General features: G+C 53.7%; 1 protein-coding gene across 1 annotated transcript in view; it reads left to right on the plus strand.

Annotated features, from left to right (window-relative positions):
• ITGA10 (integrin subunit alpha 10) overlaps nt 1-1,312 on the plus strand; it is a 42,208-nt gene that overhangs the window by 11,470 nt on the left and 29,426 nt on the right. The window contains exon 5 of the mRNA XM_018570072.1: nt 316-430. Coding sequence (XP_018425574.1) covers nt 316-430 — 115 coding nt within the window. The remainder of the gene's footprint in view (nt 1-315; nt 431-1,312) is intronic.

Raw genomic sequence — 1,312 nt, forward strand, 5'->3', positions numbered from 1 at the left:
GTTTTTAAATGTTCATTGTGAGAAGGAGCAGAATGGCACTACCCATGTGTGGCGCTACAAAGCAGAACCCCCATTAGTGATTAGGCTGGGCCCAGGGCACCATATCATGGCCTTTGATTAATCAAGTGTCAGTTGTAGTGGTTCCCTGAGCAGGCCTTCCAGAGGGAGGTGGTTCCCTGAGCAGGCTTTCCAGAGGGAGGTGGTTCCCTGAGCAGACCTTCCAGAGGAGGTGGTTCCCTGAGCAGGCCTTCCAGAGGAGGTGGTGCATCATTATACTTGTATTGCTGTTACTGATTGTGTGTTCTTGTCTGCCAGGCCTGCGCCCCGCTCTGGTCCCAGGAGTGCGGCTCCTCCATGTACAGCACCGGGATCTGTGCCAGCGTTGACGCCTCCTTCAGACCCACCGGGACCATTGCACCGACCGCACAACGTGAGTCGCCTCTGTACAACGTATAGCGCTGAGGCTGCATGATACTACAGGACTGTGCCGCCACCAGGGGTGTATCTACTGCAAGGCAAACTAGGCATTTGCCTAGGGCGGCACTTTCCAGGGGGGCGCCAAAAAATGCTGCCCCCAAACCAGTTAGATAAGAGAAAAATAAATAAATTATATGATAAATTATTCATAAATTACTGCCAGTACTCCTGGACCTGGTGCTTCTTTGACTGGGGGACCAACGTGTTCACCTATGCCGCCTACTCCTACATATATGCCGGCTGCAGCTCCTTCCTCTTCCTGGTCACCGTGCTGTGCAATGTATTGGTGTATGTGACTTTCGTCCAGATGCACTGGCAGTTCCTGCGCCGGACCTCCATGGGAAACCGGCACCCAAATCTCTGACTTCAGGCAGCGGAGGAGCTTCCACAGGTCCCCAGGGCTGAGGTCATGGTGTTCATCGGCACCTCTGTGGTGGTGAGTCCGGGGAAATGCAGCCTATAAGCTCCGTGCCGGGTTATATCTCTACAGCGGGGAGAGCTACAGAGCGCAGCGGCCAAGGCAGAAGATGGGTAACTGCAGAATTAGAGGGCCCAGCATATTAAGGCAGAAGATCGGTGTTGCAGCTGCAGAACTAGAGACTAGCACAGCATGGCAGGGCGGGAGAGAATGGTTATTGTAGCTGCAGAACTAGGGAGCCCATCAGGCCAGGAATGGAGAAGGTGGCTATTGCAAAGGTAGAACTAGAGCATCCCGCTACGTTGATAGCGCAACCTGTCAGAATCCAGATACACCGTGCGCACTGTATCCCGCGACTGACAGATTATGCGAAATGTCAGGAAGGGGTGGGACTAATTTAGATTAGGGATGGGGGGG

This window comes from Nanorana parkeri, unplaced genomic scaffold (genome assembly GCF_000935625.1).
Source record: "Nanorana parkeri isolate BGI_ZX_2015 unplaced genomic scaffold, ASM93562v1 scaffold1452, whole genome shotgun sequence".
Classification (NCBI taxonomy): domain Eukaryota; kingdom Metazoa; phylum Chordata; class Amphibia; order Anura; family Dicroglossidae; genus Nanorana; species Nanorana parkeri.